Raw genomic sequence first — 18,448 nt, 5'->3', positions numbered from 1 at the left:
CGAACCCAACCACCACACCACCAGGCCGGCCCCAGACCCTAAAACATTTTGACTCTATATTTATGGATAAAATATTTTGGTCAAAACCATATAACTATTGAGAAGTGTTTTTGTCAAGAGAGAATTTACAGAGTGAACGTCATTATGTCGATTTAATTTCTTAATCAAAAATCCAACATCATAAAATTGTTTCCCATTTTTGTATTAAATTTATTGTACTGATTTTCTTTCCATAGGATGAGTTCTTTTCAATCTAAATTTTACACTGAAGATTTTATATATCAAATTTTTGTTTTGTTCATATCAAATTTTACCCATCATTGCTTTCGCCACTTCGAATTTTCTTTTGTGGCCATTGTTTCTTAATTTTCCCAGTTCAAATTTTACTATAAATAGATTTTTTTTTTAAAGATTTTATTTTTTCCTTTTTCTCCCCAAAGCCCCCCCAGTACATAGTTGTGTATCTTTAGTTGTGGGTCCTTCCAGTTGGGGCATGTGGGACACCACCTCAGCATGGCTTGATGAGTGGTGCCATGTCCACGCCCAGGATTCAAACCAGCAAAACCCTGGGCTGCTGAAGTGGAGCGCACAAACCTAACCACTTAGCCATGGGGCCAGCCCCCTACTTTAAGTAGTTTTAAACATTGCAGTTTAATTTTTATTATTTTTATGAACTATGTTCATAAATTGGTTGAAAACAATTGGCAGTTTATATTTATTTCTAAAGTAGTCCTTGATAAATTATCTTCAGTTCTCCTTTACATATTTGGGGTTATTAGATTATTCAGGTTAGTTCTATAGAATTGCTAATCCAGGGACTTCGTGCAAGGAGCAGAACATCTTGCTTTGTCTGGGCTATGCCTGGAATAATGACTGCCTCCATGGTAGCATCCTATGTAGATTTAGCAGTTCCAGACTGGATCAGAAGCCTACTTAGGGTCCACCAAATCCCCACATTTGGAGGTGCCCAACCCAAGGTATTCTTTCTTAATTTGTTCCTACTACAGTCATGCACTGCATAATGATGTTTCGGTCAACAATGGACCACATATGTGATGGTGGTCCCATAAGATCAGTACCACATGCCTAGGTGTGTAGCAGGCTATACCATCTGGGTTTGTGTAAGTATTGTAGGGGAGGAAGAAATTTTCCTCTACCCTTCTAGGTTCTTCTGGCTGGTCTAAGAATTAAATTGACATGAGACAGATTAACAGGAGAAAAACAAACAGAAGTTTAATAATATGTATACATGGGAGAGACCTAGGAAAACTGAGTAATTTGCCAAAATGGCCAAAGCCCTCACCTTAAATGCCATCCTCAGCTAAAGACAGAAGAAGATGTGGGGGGTAGGGATAGTCAGGGACTTCAGAGGGAAGGGGAAGGCAGTTCTCACAGGTAGGTGAAAAGGAGCAAATGTTTGGAAAACAAGTGTTTGGCCACACAGAAACAGAAGAACAGGGGGCTAGCCCTGTGGCCGAGTGGTTAAGTTTGCACGCTCTGCTTTGGCGGCCCGGGGTTTTGCCAGTTCGGATCCTGGGCCCAGAGATGGCACTGCTCATCAGGCCACACTGAGGCAGCGTCCCACATAGCACAACCAGAGGCACTCACAACTAGAATATACAACTATGTACTGGGGGGCTTTGGGGAGAAAGGGAAAAAAAGACTGTCAATAGATATTAGGCCAGGTGCCAATCTTAAAAAAAAGAAACAGAAGAACACAGAAGGGAGCCCAACAAACAGGCTTTTCTAGGCGCTCCCCCAGTGTCCCAGTACCTAGTTCATGTCATGCTAAGGTGATAGCTTGCTTCCTGAGACAGTTTTTTTTTAATTTGAATTCTTTTAGGCAGTTAAGGGAGAGGTAACCAGAAAAACTTTTTGAGTCTGTTGTTTTTTAAAAATAATCATGCTAAAGTAATTCTCATGTTAAAGAGACACATTTTGGGGTGTCAAATTTTGTTCCCCTTTGGTATGCTTTATGATGTTTGCACAATGACAAAATCGCCTAACAATGCATTTCTCAGAATGTATCCCTGCTAAGTGATGCATGACTGCATAATTTTTTTCTCCTAAAATATCCTTTTTTGTTTTTTTGGTATTAACCCCAGTCTCCTCCAGGTTAAATAGTTCCTCTTGTTGGCAACTGATTTAGCTTGATGGAAAAAACCATCCTGTTAATCCTTGCTCTGTTCTTGACTTACATTCATCTTTCAATCTGGCAAGCAACTTTTGGTGAATAAGCATAATTAGGGGGAAAAAAAAAAAAGAACATCCAACTCTTACTATTTCTTTACAACCAAGAAGCAGACTCCAGATGTTCTCATTTTGGTTTTGACTGGTAGCATTGATGCTGACAAGTATTTTCCCATGAGATATTACCAAGTGGTCAGTTTTGTAGACTGTTGGAATAACCTCTTTGTGATCAGCTACTCTACTAAATAGGGCTGAAGTCATTAAGTCAATTTACTACCAGCTTGGATTCTCTAACCCACGGCCCAAGAAAACCAGAAGGGGAAGATAGCATGAAATGAACAATCATTTGCAAAACACTTTTTAAACGAGTGTCTTAAATAATTCCCCAGAATGTACACTTTTTTTTAATAATTAAAGCCATCCTTAGTGTTCCTTTCAGAGTGACTCAGTTAAGACTCCCTGTTCAGCTACTTGTCCAAAAATTCTAACCAAAGAGAATACGTCAATGCTCATTTGCAAGCAGCATGGTATCAAGACAGCAGACTTAGTCCACTTTTCTCTCAGTTTAAACATGAACAAAGGACAGGGGGAAAAAACACTTGGAAACAGACTGTGAGTGATGAGCTTTGTGGAAAAGGGTCACAGTGGGGCTTAACACCTTAGAGGAGTCAGTTATCTGTGATGGAAAAGATTCCCCCTCCCGCCCTGATTTCACCATTTCCCATTGCTTTTGCTTGTAAATGCAGATGGCAGACAATAAGGCTCGTTGAATCCACGATGTTAGGTTACGTCTTCTCTCATATAAGAAGGTTATTCCCTATAAACTTGACTTTAATGCTCCCCAAATGCAGTTTTCCCCAACAGACCCCGAGCATTTGATGACAGCAGGGCAGCTACTCTGGGGACACACACATATACTCGATGACCGGTTTCTATTAAAAGACAACTCAACCTCACAGAATTCAGGTGCCACTTGGGTTTCCCCAGAACCCTGAGAATCCTATGCAGGGCAAAGGACACAGGACATTCAGGGTCAGTGAAACTTGAACAGAATCTCAGACTCTATTGAAAGTAACATTTGTTTATTGGACATAGACTTTTTGATTTGTAAAATAGGAAGGATTTCACAAGCTGGATCCCACAACGCCTGTCCTCCCACCCGCACCATTTACCTCTTTACCCCCAGCTGCTTAGAGCTTTCTTGCTGCAAAGATGGTATTTACTGTCTGGTTCTAACAAGGATGCTGGTAATTTTAAGTTTCTCTGGCTTTTAGCTTGTGATGTTTATATCCTGCTCTGTGTCTGTTTTCTTTTAGATTTTAGATTTCTGCCATCCCATGAAGTCCTTATGCACTGTTGATTTCCCCTCTTTGCTCCTCCTTTGGTAAAATGTGGAAAATAATATTCAAAGGCAGTCCCTGGGAGCTTTGGGAAAGAAATAACCACAAATCTCCTAGGTAATTTAGATCTTTGGTTTCTGATGAGTGTTAATAAATGAGATATGCATCATAATCCACATTAAGTTCAATAATCTTTTTTATTGCCTAAAAACGACAAGTCAAATCAGTTCAGCTTGGACTATGATAAAAACCCAAATATCTTACTAAGATAAATACTAACCAGCAGCGTTGAGACTAGAAAAAGGCAGGTGAGGCACTGGCCATGAGCACACAATTTAAGGAAGCATCAAAAAACAAACAAACAAACAAAAACACCACCGCAGTTAATCAAGATAAATGATATTTTAATGCAATTTTTTTTGAGGAAGATTTTCCCTGAACTAACACCTGTTGCCAATCCTCCTCATTTTTTGCTTGAGGAAGATCGGCCCTGAACTAACATCTGTGCCAATCCTCCTCCAACTTTTGTATGTGGGATGCCTCCTCAGCATGAGTGGAGTAGGTCTGCGCCAGGATCTAAACCCGAGAACCTGGGCCGCCGAAGTGGGGCGTGCAGAACTTTAACCACTCAGCTATGAGGCCAGCCCCTTAATGCAATATTTTAAAAGAGAAAATCAATGCAAAAATTCATGATGAACAAAATATTAAAATTTTAAATAAAGACAGGATCAGTAACAGTGCCTTGCCAAGCCATAGTGGAGCCTTAGGCAAAAAGAAAAATCAGTAACATTGATCCTGTCTTTATCTAGAATTTTGATTTTTTGTTTATCACAAAATCTTTTGCATTAATTTTCATTTATTTAAATATTGCATTAGAATATTATTTATCTTGATTACTGAGGGTTTTGGTGCCCCCTTACATTTTGTACCCAAAACACATGCTCCACATCACCTCACCCTCGTCCAGGCCCTGCTAACCAGAACGTCAGCGGTTAGGGTAAAAAGATGGCATATCCCCTCCTCTAAAAATGTTAATTCAGGGGGGGAAATATGGATACTTATGTTGAAGTCCAGTTGCCATCATTGGGCAACCAACATCCATAATTTTGGCCCTGGTTTGGCTGAAGTCTCAATTAAAAGGTATTCCCAAAATCCAAAAATAGAAAAGTTGTCCTGTTAATTCTTTCTGAAGGCATCATACTGTCAAAATTCATTGCATTAAAAAAAACACAAAAGCCTGCTTAGAAAAAGTCATCTAGTTCAATTTCTCAAACGGTCCTCCTTCCACGGTAGTTCCCTCTGGCTCTTTCTCGGTTGGTCTTGGCAGGAGAGGGCCTGTGGGGCTTCTTACGGTATTCCACTTTGGTCCATCCTCCTTCGCTGCCTTTGCTCTCCTCTTCACTGGCTCTTGAGTTAGTGTCAGTGTGCAAAGGCATTCCTGGTATGGTCCTGGGTTGATGGCGGTCATTCGGGCTTCTCTTGAAGTCAGGTGACTGGTAACTATTGAGTGCTGACTGAGAAACCCTGTAGAATTTTCCAGAATATCTTTCTCTTGAAGGAGCGGAATGCTGACTTTTTCCACTGTATCTTCCTCTAGGAGAAGAATTGAGTGATACACTACCACGACCGTATTTGTCCCGGTTTCGACCTGAGTATCGACCCCTCTCTGAAGAGTTGTCAGTAGTGAGACTGGAAAAGCCACTGTCCCTGGAGTTGAGATGTAGGGAAGAGAAGTTTTTGGTCAGTCCGTACTGAGTAGGAGAGGAGCTTCTGGATTGGTTTATAGGTGTAATCTGTTGATACTTAATGGGCACCGGGGTCCGCCTCACAGCAGCAGCGTAGGAATCCTGGTCGTTGAAGTATGGGAAGAATTGTGACCCCAGGATAGGATTGCTCTGCGAGCGCTGTAAAGAGGTGTTGGATGCAATCTGTCGCATCCTGAGAGTATCCAACCACTGGCAATCAGCACCTGCAGAAGAAATGGAAGTGAGCATCTTTTAAGCCACAGCAAAGCTGCATGTCTAATTAATAAGCCTATCCCCAGATAATTCAAGCCTGTTTGGGATGCTGTAAGCTTTCCCATTCATAGAAATTCTAGTCTAGGTATAAGGACGTTTCCTTTATTATTATAAACACTTTTTTTAAAAAAAATAAGGGCATTTGCACTTACTGAGTACATGCCCTGTGCTTGGCATTGTTCCATAGGGTTTACTTACATCATCTCATTTAATCCTCCCAATAACCCTCTCAGGTACATACTAATAACCTGACTCTATAAATGAGGAGGCTGCAGCTTGGGAGGTCAAGTAACTTGCCTAGGTTACTCGGCTAATAATCCCAGGTCCCTCTGCACCTAAATCCCATCTTCTTCCCACTTAGCGGTGTTGTTACTTCTAGAAATTGCTGTTTAGGTGTGTTTGGATGGCAGGGGCATGTTTAGTAAACAAAAGTCTTTCTGTCAACCAGCACTTTTAAATCCTCAAGATCCCTAAATGCAGATAAAAGAAATCGGCTTCCAAAGGCTGGGACAGCCCGAGACTGTTTGGAAGAAAGACAGTTCATATTTCCAGAGGAGAGATTCCTGAGGTTCAGGAATAAGAAGCATTTTCTGCATGAAAAATGAAGCTTCATGTCAAACAGGAAGAAGTTAAGGTAAAAGTAAACAACAACAAGAACCATTTAGTAAACTATAATTCCGTGAATAAGCAGTTCCCCAGGCCTTGGAACTTTCCTGTCTTCCCCCAGGCCTGACCCATGTTGCCCACAGTCCGGTTCCCTGGTGGTCCTCTCTGAGCTATCCGGCCCTGCTTGTCAGACGGCACTTCTGGAGAGGGACAGAGCGTGCTCCTTTCTCTCTGCCAGCGAGCAGCCCTCATCACTGCTCTGCACAGGTGAGCCACACCTCTGAGGCGAGTGACTCTTCCTGGTACAGGTGACCTCTTGCATCCAGACACTCCTCACAGGCTTCATTCAACCACAATGCCACCTTTCCTTCACCCTGACTTCTCTGAAATTTTAGCTTTCAACAGAGCCCTGATTTTGTTTGGTGTCCAACCCCCTCCGTGGAGCCATGTGCGTCGGGGGAAGATGACCACATTCTGGCACCAGGGACAGACTTTCATTAGTCCAAGCCAGACGGAGGGATGGCAGGTTTAGAAATGGGCAAGTTGCTAAGGTCTGGCCAAAGAAACCTGAGGGTTAGTCTGCTGGGGGTTTCTGGGCAGGTCTTTCTCACTCCTAAGCATGAGAACAGGGAGGAGATTGACCTCCCGTTTCCCCTGCACATTGCCTGGTCTTTATGTGATGACGGAAACACAGTGGGGGCAAAGGAGAGAAGGAAACCTTCATTCCCTGTCTTTAGAGTGGTTGAGCTGGCTCATCTTACTGCACCTGGAGCCTGGCCTGCCTCTGGACTGCTCGTTTTGGAAAATAATAAATTTTATTATAGTTAAAACCCATGGTTTGAGAACTTTAGAATGCCTCTGAATCACCTGGAGTGCTTATTAAAATGCAGACTGCTGGGTCCCACTGCCAGTTTCTGATTCAGCAGGACTGAATTTGCATTTCTATCAGGTTGCCAGGTGGTCCTGAGGCTGCTGGTCCTGAGACCACACTTTGGTCCATTGGGAGGAAGCCAGCTGAAGTTGGATTTGCTGTTACTTGCATCAGAAAAATATATCCTGATTCAGGCGGTATCCTCTGAGCTTTCACGTGGAAAGGGAAAGAGAAAGACAAGGAGGAAAGAATGGAGGCAAAGTAGCTAAAACTGGAGTAAGCCAAAGGGAGGTCAATTCCTCCTAGCCTGCAACCTCTCCAGTTAAAGTCAACCTTCCAGAAGGAAAGGTTTATCCAGAGCCATTCAAGTGGGAGATCGAAGGGTGCTGACTATACCTGTGTACACTCTTAGAGAAAGAGAAAATAATTTGTTTTCTCCCCAAATATTTAGATTTAAGAGAAGCAGAGGACAACTATTAGATGTCCGCCTGTTGCCCTCTTTTGGGGACGTCTTTAGCCTGTCTCCACACGTGTGGTTACAGTATGCCACACAGTATGTCCTCACCACCAACCTCACCTCATGGGCACTGCCACCCACCACCACCTCCCCCTCTTGATACAGTTAACTGGTCTAGAGGAGAACGCATGAAAAAAATAGCACCGAAAAGTCTTACCCCAGGGAATCCGGAATTAGGACTGATAATGTGCCTATGTATTTGATGATTCTCAGAGTGCTGGAATTTGAACTATATAAAACTTGGAAGTGGGTGGCAGCTGTTTTATGTCATATGAGTTGGGAAACAGAAAACAAACTTTTTTGTGACAACACAGATGGACCTTGAGGGTATTATGCTAAGTGAAATAAGTAAGAGGGGAAAAGCCAAATACTGTATGATTTCACTCATACGTGGAAGATAAAATAACAACAACAAACAAACAGATAGATACAGAGAACAGATTGGTGGTTACCAGAGGGGAAAGGGGTCGAGGAAGGCAAAAGGGGCAAACGGGCACATGTATATGGTGAGAGATGGCAACTAGACTTTTAGTGGTGAACACGATGTAGTCTATACACAAGTTGAAATATAATGATGTACAACTGAAATGTATATGATGTTATAAATCAACGTTACCTCAATAAAAACCAAAATAAAATAGAATTAACAAAAGCAGAAAAAAAAGAAAGAAAACTAATTTTTAGTAAAAGAGAAAAATACAGCAGAAGTGGAAAGAGAAGACTCCCACAGATATCACGAGGGTGTTACAGGGATCAAATGGGATCATGGCTACGAAAGCCCCACAGAAGTAAAATGTGCCCTATAAATATTAATTATTTAGGAGGGGAAAAATTACTATAGTAGGAAGTTCTTAAAGGCATGCCAGTATGCACGCAAGACAAGACTGTTGAATTAGCAAATAAAAGAACTGAAGAGAGTGCCTTCTGAGAGGGAAGCTAGTGAGAATCAACATCTATTATACGGTTAGTCCTGTGCAGAAACAGCACGTTCTAAGAGATGTTTGAAAATGTGTTTGTGGCTGAGAAGACATGGTAAAAACTCAAGCCCAATCCTGATGGTCAGAATGTCTTCTCATGACTGTGAAAGAAAATAACCAAATCAACTGTGTTGACACAGGAAGGCAGGTCCAGCATGCTGTCAAAGAATTTGCTGGTGGGCTTTCAGTACCACTCAGGATTCTGGGCCCCTGGGGTGGTGGACATTTAAAAACATCTGGTCTGCTTGGCAAGCCAGTCCTCACAATGGAGGACATCTAAGCTAGGCTCTCATAACTCCGTGACACTAGCCATCCGGGTACTTTGTTTCCATGCCACCAAAGAACCTCCTGATATGGCTTCTCAGGTGTATTTTTTTATTGAGAAAGAAAATGCACTGATCAGAAAACACGCGTTTTGGTTTATTTGGCAGGTATATTTCTCATGGTAAAAAGTGAGTTGCATGGGGATTTACGCATCCATCACCCATGTGTTTCCCAGCTTGTCGCAGTCCCGCAGAGCCCAACTGTGGGTGCTGTTAGAGCGGACCTGCAAAGGTGAACGTCAGGACCTCTTCCCTGAAGCTTCTACATAATGGCGATTTAACAGTCAGTCAGCTGGCCTTCCTCTGTGTTACTTCTAAGTTGTTTCTGTATGTCATCTGTAATCACTATCACCGCCAGCCATCATATGTATTTCACATTTTCTCTTTCTTTCCCCTCTCCTTCCCTCTCCCCTCCCCTATCACTCCTATGCTCTGATGTATCCGTGGTGTTCAGGACCCAAGAAGTTGCCCCAGTGTAGCAGTGGCTTCACAGGAATGTTTGCTGGACACAGAAGAAGATTCATATTTTAATCTACAATTTTGGAAATTAAATATATATGTGTATAAATATACATATATATTTTTATTTACCAATATAACATAATGATTAATTTTCATCTTTAATCAGTTCTCCAAATATTGAAATTTATTATAATATGCTCATATTTATAAGTCCATAAATACTCCTCTCCATATAATCTGTTTATAAAACCAATATTCTAAAAATAGAAGGACGCATTCTACTAGAAATCCACGTCTACTCCCAGACTGGCACACACCCCTGGTATGAGAATTCTTGGAACCTAGTCTGCACACATCTCACTTACTTGAGTCAGACCTGCTCCGAGGGTTGCCCTCTGAGTTGAGGAACAACGTCTGAATGGCAAGTTGGACGGCTTTCACTTCATCCTGAGGTTTCGTTCTACTCCACTGAATTGAATGGACATGTTTAGTGCTTTTTGGAGCTCTAACATCACTCTGTAAAAAAAAAAAAGACAAACCCAGGACCAAACATACACGTTTATAAAATAGGAAGGAAAGAAAACCAGGTTCTCATTTCACTTCAATTTGACTCCTTAGAACACTATCATGCACATTAGGTGAAATATGTGTACAGTTTGCACAGAGATTTAAATATGGTAATTTGACTAAAAGGAAAATTTTAATCACTTTATTCCTTAGTGAATTACAGTAGTAAAAAATGTGGTTGTCTTCTCTCAGAAGTTATTATACTTGGCAAATATCAGCTTAACTCTTTGTTTAATAAGAAATGAAAACCAATTTCTTCTGTTTATAGTACTTAAAAACAGATACTTTGTTGAATAAATAAAAATCTGACCGCTGTTCCGTCCAGGACTACCTCTGCCCATCAGGGTGAGTGTGCGTAGCTTGGTGGGACTAATTACCCCACGGAGGGTGCAGGGGCACAGATGCCACAGCGAGATGGGCTAGAGAGTTAAGAATAAGGATTAGAGAGAGGAGAAGGCACCAGATTGAGACACCCCACCTTCTTGTCCCGAAACCCCTTCATCACCAGGTGTCACAAATCAGATTAAAGAGCCTTTCAGGATTCAATAAGGTTATGAAAATATGTTTTAAAAACCCTGAAGTGACCATTACAGACACAAGTAGCATATCATCATGGAGTCCAAGAAGAAGGAGGGGCAGGAAATGGAGGAAGAGGAAGGGGAAAGAGAAGGAGAAGAAGAAAAGAATTTGGGGTGGTGTGTGTCCAGAACTAAGGCAGGCAGAGATGAAAACTGGCTGTTACAACTGTCCAGTTACTAAAAAGAGCGCTTTTTACAAGACGGTGTGAAACACCCCATTGGCTTCCTTCCCATTGTGCTTACCGTAAATCCAAACTCCTCACGGTGGCCATGAGGCTCTCTGATCTGGCCCCGCCCACCTCCCTAGCCTTGTCATTGTTCTCTGTGCCTCAGGAACTAGCATCTGACTTTCCTCTGCCATTTCTTGCTGCCTCCTCCTCAGAGACAGGCCTTGGCTGACCACCCAATCTAATGTCCCAGTAGCCTATTTTCTAGTTACCACTTCTCATTCTCTGACATTACTTATTTGTCACCTATTAGTTATCTATCTCCCCCCATTAGAATATCAGCCTCAAGAGAGCACAGATTTAGTCTATCCCAATCACAGCACAGTACCTGTCAATAGGTATTTGCTAAATGAATGAATTTGAATAGCATATTTTTTAAAGTGTAAGTTTTTCTATTTTTCCATATATAAAATACATGGAATATGTTTTTGATGATAGAAACCACTGTCCCCCCGCCACGTAGTAGAAGGTGGGCTCTGTCCTGGTGGAGAATCACTGATCTACCTTTACCCCTAAACCCTTAGCACCAAGAAGGAAAGCTCTGCTTTCATCACTGTTTGGTATCCCCAGTACCGAACACGTTACGTACGTGGCATGCAGAAGGTGCTCAACCATTAACTGATGAATGAATGAATCACTACCTCAATCTTTATCCAGGTAAGTGTATCCTAGTCTCTTTCCTTCCCAACACTTTGTTAGAACAATTATTATTATTGATCTTCCCATATTCATGTTGGTTAAATAGTTTCTCTTCCAACAATTTTTAAACAAATAAATCGCTACTGAGTAACTGATGGTGAAGCCACCAGCAGCCCCCGTCCCAGCTTACCTCGTATGTGACAGTGCATTCTACAGTCTGATCTTCCATTATTCCTACAATCCACCTCTCCATTACAAATGGGGGCTGAAAAACAAAAGTCAGGATGGCGGAGAGCCATTACACAGCCTGCCCTGCTACACCACACGATTCTTGGAGGCCAGTGCCCCATACACAATTGGCAAACAGGGCACGATGTCAGATTATCGTGAAAGGCATGTTGGTTCACATGTGACGACTCACAACATGCTAATGTTTGGGGTTTTCGTTTTCATAATACATCCTTTCATATATTTGTAAACAGCTAGCCCCGCTCTCCCACAATCTTCTCTTTTCTCATATATCACTCAATCCTATCAAGTCATTAATTCATGCTAATATTTTTAAGTATCAGCAGAAACCTTTCTCATAATTAAGAGGAAGTTTTAACAATATAAGAAGACCCAGAAGTGCCTTCCTTGAGTGCAAGCAGTGGTTGGTTTAGTGGCTTCAACACCATTTTGCTTTCCACTACAAAGGGCTATCCGGCAAAGCTGTGCGTGCAAATGAAACTGTGGGGACATTTCCCCACTATATTAAAACAAAGGATTAATTAAAAAGACTATGCCTTGGATCCTACTTTAACTCGGATGAAAGTGGTGTTTATTAGAAGTGATTCTCCACTCTCTTCCCACCCCTCACCCTTCCTTCCAGGTTTAAGGCTGCAAATGACTGACTGACCGTGAGATGGGTACAAAGCAAATGCAGTAGAGATTTAACTGGGCTTTTTGTTTTTTTAATTAGGACTGTCATTGTTTCTGTTGGTGCTGTAAAGTTCTGCAGATTCTGAGTGGTCGCCCCAATCCGGCTTTCCGAAAGGCCCCGTTAATGGAGCTGCACGATTTTGCAGCAGACGCAGCTCCTCAGAAACGCGTACGCGGCGTCATAGCAGAAACACCTGTACTCGGTTTCACAGCTCCACCCTGTTATCTGTGCTGTGAGGAACTTCCTTCTGTCAGCAAGCAATGACTCGGATCTTGCTTCTAAATGACACTGAAGCAATGAACACCTGCAACCCATGACAGCACAGGTAGGGAGGAAAGACAAAGTATCTGTCCAGTCTTCAAGACATCAAAACATAGTATGTCCCCACAAAATAAAGGAAAGTTGAAACTAGATCATAACCTTTACAGATAAGTAACCCCACTGAAATAACTCCCAGTTACTCAGGGGACTCCAACAATGAATATCAACTCTATCTACCTGATGAATATACCTGTAAATGAAAAGGACTTGGGTGCTGAGCAATGTTATGCCTGGGAAGGGAACATATTTGCAAGTCTAATACTGTGGCTTTGAAGACTCTTTACTTCCCCACTTGTGAATGTCCCCTGCTTCTTCTTTGCTACCAGCCCCATCTTCTTCAATGAAACCAAATACACCATTAATAGTGTACTAGAGTTAATGGCTTATGTGAAGTTTAGGGTGACTGTCCTATTGAAGTCGTGGTAATTTACTCGAGTTGTTGACCTTCCACAACTGAAGTCTCATATGTATTTTTTCAGTATGATTGGAACAGAATTGACTTTTTTTCCCTTTTGAGGAGAAGCTAAGCATTTCTCTAACTCTTTCTTCAGTGTTTTAATGGGCATGCTTCTACCATTGACGCGGAAGTAGCAACATGTCCTCTGGCCACTCCAGGAATTCAGAGGCGTGACCTCAAGGAAGCCATCAAGACTTCAACATGTGCCTCATGGATAACCTCATCTCAGTCCTTCAAGAAACTGAACACAACCAAGGAAGCCTTCCTCCTTACAAATTTTTCAAAGTTTAAAATGACCCAAAATTCGAGGTAAATATTCTCATCCTTAGCATTTTCTTTCCTTTAATAAATGACAGACTAAGCATAAAAGAAATATGGAAGAAAATAAAAAAAATTAAACGACACTTTTTCTGTAGTACTTTTTAGTTCACACAACATGAGAGGAATTTTTTTTTTTTTTTTTTTTTTTTAAAGATTTTATTTTTTCGTTTTTCTCCCCAAAGCCCCCCGGTACATAGTTGTATATTCTTCGTTGTGGGTCCTTCTAGTTGTAGCATGTGGGATGCTGCCCCAGCGTGGCTTGATGAGCAGTGCCATGTCCGCGCCCAGGATTCGAACCAACGAAACACTGGGCCGCCTGCAGCGGAGCGCGCGAACTTAACCACTCGGCCACGGGGCCAGCCCCAACATGAGAGGAATTTTAACAAAAAACTATTATGATCTCAATCTGCTAAATAAAATGTGCCTTCCAATAGCCAGTTTGAGGCTGAGCTGATGTGAACACCGACAAGCACAAAAGCACACTGCTGGGGTATTTTAATGTCTTTGTTTGATATCCGTGAATTCAAAAAAGCTTTTAAGCCATAAATAGAACCCTACCTTTGTCATCTTTAACATCTCCGCATCAGGTAGGTTAGTGTTGAATGTCACATCTTTGATGTAGGTTATTGCAATTTCATCCCCATCCATCTCCATATACATTTTCCACTTACAATCCTGGAATTAAAAGCAAAATTGTAGAATTTGAGACAGCGAAACAAATTTTTTTAGTCTCAATGTTTTATAACACATGAAGTATTCTAAATGAAGTATTATTGCAGTGGGTTTTTTTTTTTTTTCCTTTTTTCAATAAAAGGACACAAAATTAGATCTCTTTATGTATCTAAATAACTCCCAGTTAGCGCAGTCTTCAGACATAAGTGATCAGTTTAAGTGTTCTATTATAGGCCTTGCAAACTCAAACTCCGAAAGGGGCCAGGCAGATACTAAAAAGGAGAAAAGCCAGGCAGTTTCATTACAGAGCCGTAAATTGTAATCTTTCAAAATAGACATGTTTAATTTACACATTAAACATTGTAGAAAGATTTTTTCAATGACACAAAGAAATACGGTCTTCTCACTTTTTTTGAAATATAAGGCCCTCTTGACCTACCTTTCACTTTTCCAGTATTGATAATGACATGGGTTCAAGAAATAGCTCACTTTCCTCTTAACAGGAAGGAAAACGACACTGCAAATGTGATGTATGGCAATTGATAATTGGCTTAAGTATTGGGGAGTTATGGGGAGAGTACTGGGGACTCTGGAGATCTAAAGGGTAACTGACCTAAAGGGACAGCCACCATTCAGCTTCTGTTGATTGTACCCATGTGGGAATATGAGCCCAGTCTTGCTAGGTCCTTTAATGTTTCACGAAAAGCTGGATATCTGGATTCTTATGTGAAACTTCTTGATTTTTTAAACAATGGCATACTAATTAAATTTTCAGTGAAACCACCATGTAATGAAAAAGTGCTCTACACCATTAGTCATCAGGGGGATGTCAATTAAAACCAAAATGAGATACCACTCTATGCCCATCAGATGGCTAAGGCTGATAACATCAAATGTTGGCCAGAATTTGGAGCCACTAGATTGTTGGTGGGAGTGTAAATAGTACAATCGCTTTGGGAAAACTTTTGACAGTTGATTATAAAACGAAACATACACCTATTCCTAGGTATTTACCCAAGAGAAATGAAAAAAAGACTTATACAGAAATGTTTGTAGCAGATTTATCATATTAGCCAAAAAACTGGAAACAGGCCAAGAGTTCATCAACAGAATGGAAGAACTGTGGTGTATTCATAGAATGGAATGTCAGTCAGCAATAAAAAGGAAAAAATTAGTGATGCATGCAGCAACATGGATAAACTCTCACAAAAAAGAACAATCTAAGGATTCCATTCATATGATATTCTAGAACAGACAAAACTAATCGATGGTGGAAAAAATTCAGAAGAGTGGTTGCTTCTGCCGATGGGGATTGACTGGGAAGGGGCGTGAGGGGACTTTCTGGGAGTGCTAATCCTCTATTGGTAGGTAGGGGTTTGGGTTACACAGGTGTATGCATTTGTCAAGACTCAGCGAATGTATGCCAAGATGTGTGCATTTCTTACTGAACTCTAACACACTGAAGTATTTAGGAGGAAGTGTACTGATGTCTGCAAATGACTTTGAAATGCATAAAAAAACAGGGATTGATAGATGGCTAATGGGCTACATAGATGGACAGATATGTGATAAGGCAAGTAGAGCAAATATTAATGGTCAAACCCAGGAGGTGAGTATACGAGGGTTCACTCTAAAATTTTCTAACTTTGCTGTATGAAAAATTTAATAATAAAAATGTTGAGGGATAAACACTGTGTTTACAATTAAAAGGAAAAAGAAAGGCAGGTCTTTGTACCAAATTTGACCCTTGGACCATAAATTCACCTTCTCTCTTACGTTATTTGAAGAATGAAGGATGTTGAGAGATTAAATAATGTACTGAGCACCTACATGCAGAAACTAGAAAATGCTGTCATAGGAGGGGACCTGGAACGCTTCCTGAGCAAGCTCAGACAAAATTATTATGGAAGAGCACTAACAAAGAGGCTGTTGAAAACCTGTTGGCTTCAACAGGAAGCTGGGGGAGCCTGATGTCTTAGGAGGGCGTCACGACGAACTGTAGAACCAGGCAGGGCCCATGCCTGAGGGGATTGACCCTCTTCGCCCAGCCGCATTCCCAAGACAGAGGGCCAATGAGTGAGGAAAAGGTCTATTCAATAAGGTGAAAACCTAGCTCTTGGCTAACGGAAGTCAAATTAGTGGCTCAGAACTGACAAATCTCTCAGTATTTCTTTGTTTGGCAGCCACTGCTACCCTGGCAACATGGGCCTGAGATAACTGGGCAGGATAAAGACCGTTTGGAGTCATGATTGCTCTTCTCCGAAACTGCAAGAGCCTCCTCAAGGCAGCAGCTGGAATAAAAAACCTTAGAAAACACGAGTTTACTTAGTTCTGTTTCTTTGGCCTGTCAAGTTTTGGAATTAAGTTAGTCAGAAGGACAGTTAAAAGACCTTGAGCATTGGGCATATGCCTGATTCCCTCTGCTTTGCTCTCCCATCTCACAACGCTGAGCTCTCCTCCATGACCTCACGTCCTGGAAGCAGACCCTCCTATGCGCATGCTCAGATGCGATCTGGGGCACGTGCTCGGAGCAGCTACGCTGCGCATGCTCAGAGGAGCTCTATGTTGAGAAGGGGCTGCTGCAGGAGAGAATTCACGCCTGTGGAGTGCTTACTGGGCTCTGGGCATGTTGCTGGGTACTTCCACTATGCTATTTTATTTGATATTCATAATAAACTTGCAAGTTATGTTTATTTTTCTCATTAGGAGAGTGAGAAAAATGAAGCTCAGATGGATTAAGGAATTTTCCTAGGGTTTCTGGCCAATAAGTGGTGGAGGTGGGATTGTACAGCAGAAGGCTGCCTGGCTCCAAAGTTGGAGGAGATACCAATCAGGAAGGGAGATTGGGAGGGGTGGCAGGATGGACTCACTGGATGGTTTTTAGAGCTCCATAATGGGACCAGCTATTGACAACAGGCAGGAGGGAGAAGGGCCAGAGAAGATTTTGCTCCTATAACCAAAAATCAAGTGGCCAAAGGTCGTCTCCTGCAGCAACTGCTTCTTTGTTCCCCAAAGTTCAACTTGGAGAAACAAGTATATACATGATAGGGTTACAGACCTTTTAGTTTTTTGGGGTTTTTTTTTGAGGAAGATTAGCCCTGAGCTAACATCTGCCACCAATCCTCCTCTTTTTGCTGAGGAAGACTGGCCCTGAGCTAACATCCGTGGCCATATTCCTCTGCCTTATATGTGGGATGCCTGCCACAGCATGGCTTGCCAAGCGGTACGTAGGTCCACACCTGGGATCCAAACGGGTGAACCCTGGGTCACCAAAGCAGAACGTGTGAACTTAATTGCTGTGCCACTGGGCTGGCCCCCAGACCTTTTACTTTTTAAATTCTCTTTTTCTCTTATCTGAAAGAAATCCTTTTACCTGAACCATAAAAGAAGATAGCTACAGAAGCAATAAAACTATAATCAAAGAAGTTATAAGACAAAGGGGGCATTATCCATTCATTAAAACGTAGGTACTGGTTGTTACAAAGCTGAGTGAGAAAGAGAATATGCAGCGTTCACCTAAATTGTTAACTTAATCTGTCAATGCCCTGACATACCTCCTAGGAATTTTCAGGGCATCTATGATTTCATTGTTGCCTAGTTAACAAAAGTAATCCACAAATAAAGTCATGGAATTCTTTAAATTCTGCTCAACTTCAAATTACCCTGAGGTGACACCCTGGCGTTTTTGCTACACAAGGAGTCATAAGTTGTCAGTGGGCATCGTTCACAACTACCAGGATTTAAACAAGTTATTGAAATCCTCAGGACCCAACTGCAGATGGGTAACGAGTTCCTAACCAACTGATCATTGGAAAGATTTTCATAACAAAGAAGTTGAATTAAATCATCAATAATATCACTAAAAGTAACAACTGCACATGTTTATGAGCCTCACATAGAATTTTACATCCACAATTGTACCTTTTCAGTTTCTTGGTATGATGAGGACCAGGTAGTGGGAATGTGGGCTCTGATTTAAAAACCATTTACTTTTCCCAGGGTGAACTATTGATCTTGGCTTGATATGAGTGACAGAAATGTGGGTATTGATTTTTGAATCGGAAACATTCAAGAGTCACTTTGGATGTCTGTGACCAATTCTCAATCCTGATGGGCAGAATTCAAAAGCAGACAACTCTGTATTCTGAGAGCCCATGGCGGCCTCAAAGGGTTCTTTTTCCAAAACCACTTCACCCCTGGCAGTCTGAAAGGGCCCTGTCATTCCCTCATTTGGCTTAAGGCACTGATGAGTCCTGTAAAATGAAAACAATATAGACAAGGAGCACACATTAAGCCATTACTGGGGGAGCAGCAGGGGGCGAGGGGAAGATCACAAGTTTAAGGTCCAACTGCCCGAGCTTGAATCTCAGTCTTCTCTTTCCCCTCAACCTCAGCCAAGTTATGTAACCTGCCTGAACCTCATTGTTCCTTCTTCACGAA

The 18,448-nt window shown here is 41.7% G+C and overlaps 1 protein-coding gene across 2 annotated transcripts in view; it reads right to left on the bottom strand.

Moving 5' to 3' along the window:
* Positions 1-3,255: 3,255 nt before the first annotated feature.
* MAP3K20 (mitogen-activated protein kinase kinase kinase 20) overlaps positions 3,256-18,448 on the bottom strand; it is a 167,547-nt gene continuing 152,354 nt past the window's right edge. For both annotated transcript variants that reach the window (XM_023622009.2, XM_005601584.4), the window contains exons 17-20: positions 13,895-14,011; positions 11,506-11,580; positions 9,670-9,820; positions 3,256-5,499 (exon numbers count right to left, since the gene is read on the bottom strand). In XM_023622009.2, the coding sequence (XP_023477777.1) occupies positions 4,799-5,499; positions 9,670-9,820; positions 11,506-11,580; positions 13,895-14,011 (1,044 nt within the window). In that variant the 3' untranslated portion in view covers positions 3,256-4,798. The remainder of the gene's footprint in view (positions 5,500-9,669; positions 9,821-11,505; positions 11,581-13,894; positions 14,012-18,448) is intronic.

The sequence above is a fragment of the Equus caballus genome, chromosome 18, assembly GCF_041296265.1.
Source record: "Equus caballus isolate H_3958 breed thoroughbred chromosome 18, TB-T2T, whole genome shotgun sequence".
Lineage (NCBI taxonomy): Eukaryota > Metazoa > Chordata > Mammalia > Perissodactyla > Equidae > Equus > Equus caballus.
Note: the sequence above shows the minus strand (reverse complement) of the source record. Positions and strands in the feature narration are given on the sequence as shown.